Source organism: Lupinus angustifolius, unplaced genomic scaffold (assembly GCF_001865875.1).
Source record: "Lupinus angustifolius cultivar Tanjil unplaced genomic scaffold, LupAngTanjil_v1.0 Scaffold_809, whole genome shotgun sequence".
Lineage (NCBI taxonomy): Eukaryota > Viridiplantae > Streptophyta > Magnoliopsida > Fabales > Fabaceae > Lupinus > Lupinus angustifolius.
Genome location: NW_017728132.1, coordinates 3,381 through 5,943, shown reverse-complemented (window position 1 = coordinate 5,943; position 2,563 = coordinate 3,381). Strand labels below are relative to the sequence as shown.

General features: G+C 30.4%; 1 protein-coding gene across 1 annotated transcript; it reads left to right on the top strand.

Annotated features, from left to right (window-relative positions):
- Positions 1 to 399: 399 nt before the first annotated feature.
- LOC109341889 (1-Cys peroxiredoxin-like) lies at positions 400 to 1,508 on the top strand (the record flags this gene model as incomplete). Its single annotated transcript, XM_019579861.1, is given in 2 exon segments — positions 400 to 543; positions 1,064 to 1,508. Coding segments are annotated over 2 exon segments (324 nt in total). The 3' UTR covers positions 1,310 to 1,508.
- Between the last annotated feature and the right edge of the window lie 1,055 nt (positions 1,509 to 2,563).

Genomic DNA, 2,563 nt, shown 5'->3' with positions numbered 1-2,563 from the left:
GTAAAATTTGTATGAAAATAACTTATTTTTTTACCAAAATGTTTTTGCGGAGAATCATGCATATGATCAAATATTTATATATATATATATATATATATATATATTAACTAGTGAATCATTGTTTAAATCATTATACTACTATATCAAAGTATCTTTTGATGACTTGTACTATATTAGCACACTTGAAATAGCAATGATAGATCCTTTGATTTTGAAGAAACAATGATTGGTGATGTGTAAAAAAAGTTCGCAAGTTGTATGAGATGATCAATTTTAAATTTACTGTAAAATTAACATTCAATAAATCCACGTTGAATCTCATTTTTAAGACACCAACTATAGCATACCCTGTATCTAAATTTATGGAGGATTTAAGGGCGTTTTCTCTGTTGCATGCAGCCAGATGCTAAGGTGAACTATCCAATCATCTCTGATCCAAACAGAGAAATTATCAAGCAACTGAACATGGTCGATCCTGATGAGAAAGACTCCACTGGTAACTTACCCTCTAGGGCCCTTCATATTGTGGGCCCAGATAAAAAGGTGAAAGTCCTCTTTGAACAAATAATAAATTAATTTGAACCCTCTTAATTTATTAGATAATGTTCATAAAAAAATCGTCATAAACTTTTGATTATCAAATATTTTAAGAGAAAGAAATATACCACGGACAACTGAGACAGTGCATGAGTTTTCTGTATCATTAATGCGTCATTCACTATTCATGAGTGCATAAATATTATTATTAACATGGTAGGAGGCATGTCTGAATCTTCTTGATGAAACAAAGAAGATCAGAAAAGAGAATGAGAAAGAAAGTTTAAAGAATTAATATTTCTCATTACTGAAAATAAATGAATTGAATTATAAGGAATAAGGGAATCACCCTTTAAATACTAACTAGTTAATCGATTAATTAAAATCTTAATCGATTAACGAAAACAATATTATAATTAACAAACCAAAATCAACTAACAACTTCACTATTTTAACAATTACATTTATATTTTAAATAGAAAATAAGTTAATTAGGCTAATATTAATTGGCCATGAGTTGTTGTAGATCAAGTTGAGTTTTCTCTACCCATCAACTACTGGAAGGAACATGGATGAAGTGTTGAGGGTGATAGAGTCTCTTCAGAAGACCTCAAAGTTTAAGGTTGCAACCCCAGCAAATTGGAAACCAGGAAAGAAAGTTGTCATTTCCCCAGATGTGACTAATGAGCAAGCTGAAGAGATGTTCCCTCAAGGATTTGTGACCAAGGATCTTCCTTCAAAGAAGGAGTATTTGCGCTTTGTTAAAGTTTGATGTGGCTAATTGAAGGAGAATCTTGCTTAGCTATGCAAAATTTCAATGCCATCTACCCTAATTAAAGCTATGTTTAGTTAAAGTGCTTGTATGGTTAGGCTTCTTGTCATATTATACAGTATGTATAGTATATAAGTATATATATGTATATACTCAATGTACCTTTTTTACATACTGTATGAAGTTTTAGTTTAAATTAGTTTGTTCTTCCACTGTTAAAATGCTTCTTCTTTTTTGCCTTAAGCATGTAATTAAGAATGAAAATTGGAGAAAGGGTAACTCTCAATCAATTTTTAAATTAGTTATATACATTAATAACTAATTTTGCATATTAGCAAATAGAAGTAGGCAAATTAAAATAGAAAAGCAGCCAGAGATTTAAAATAAAATAAGAACAAAAATAGATATGACGGAGTAGAAAAATGAACTACTAAGCTTTAGTGAAGAAAATTGTGAAGTGACATGGAAAAGAATGAGTAATTGGGCACCAGCCTTATGCTTTTCTAAGCGGAGGAGTAATAGTTTGCTTGTTATCTTGCTGTTCCATGTTTCTCAATTCTTAAAAATTGGGGCATGGAGAATGATATTTTATTTTTGTATAGCTGTAGGTATCCCTTCAACCTTTATCGGAGAGTAAGAAGAAAATGTGGAAATTTAACTTATTATCATTGATTAAAAAGTAAAGTCGATATAACTTATTTATGCAAGAGAAAAAAAGGAAAAAGAAAGTTTGTAAATGAAACAACTAATACAAACTCAACTAATTAATTTCTAACTTCCTAAACACCCATCATCTTCTAAAAATAATCTTTAAAATATCTTCGATAGCCCCTCAAGCTGGTGAATGAAAATTTTAACTCCCGACTTGAAATCTTGATTTGAAGCAATAACAATGTTTAACCATTCATGATAGAAGTTATATCAGCCAACATGTAAAACCATTCATGGTTGAAACTATATCATCCAGCACTTTAAATCATCAATGGCAGAAGCTATATCTCAGCTTAACCACCTTAGACAGAAGCTAACCATCCAATGTTTAATCATCCATGACAAAAGCTATATCCGAGTTTAATCATTATGAACAGAAGCAAACCAATCATAAATGATGAAAGAAAAAAAAGAAGAATCGGAATCTCAATTCTTATGTGCAGCTTCATTAATGTAAAATACACACTATAATATTGTATGTTTATGAGAGAGGCAAGAAGTAGAGTAGGAATGAAATGGTGGTAATTGTTGGTACGTAAGTAG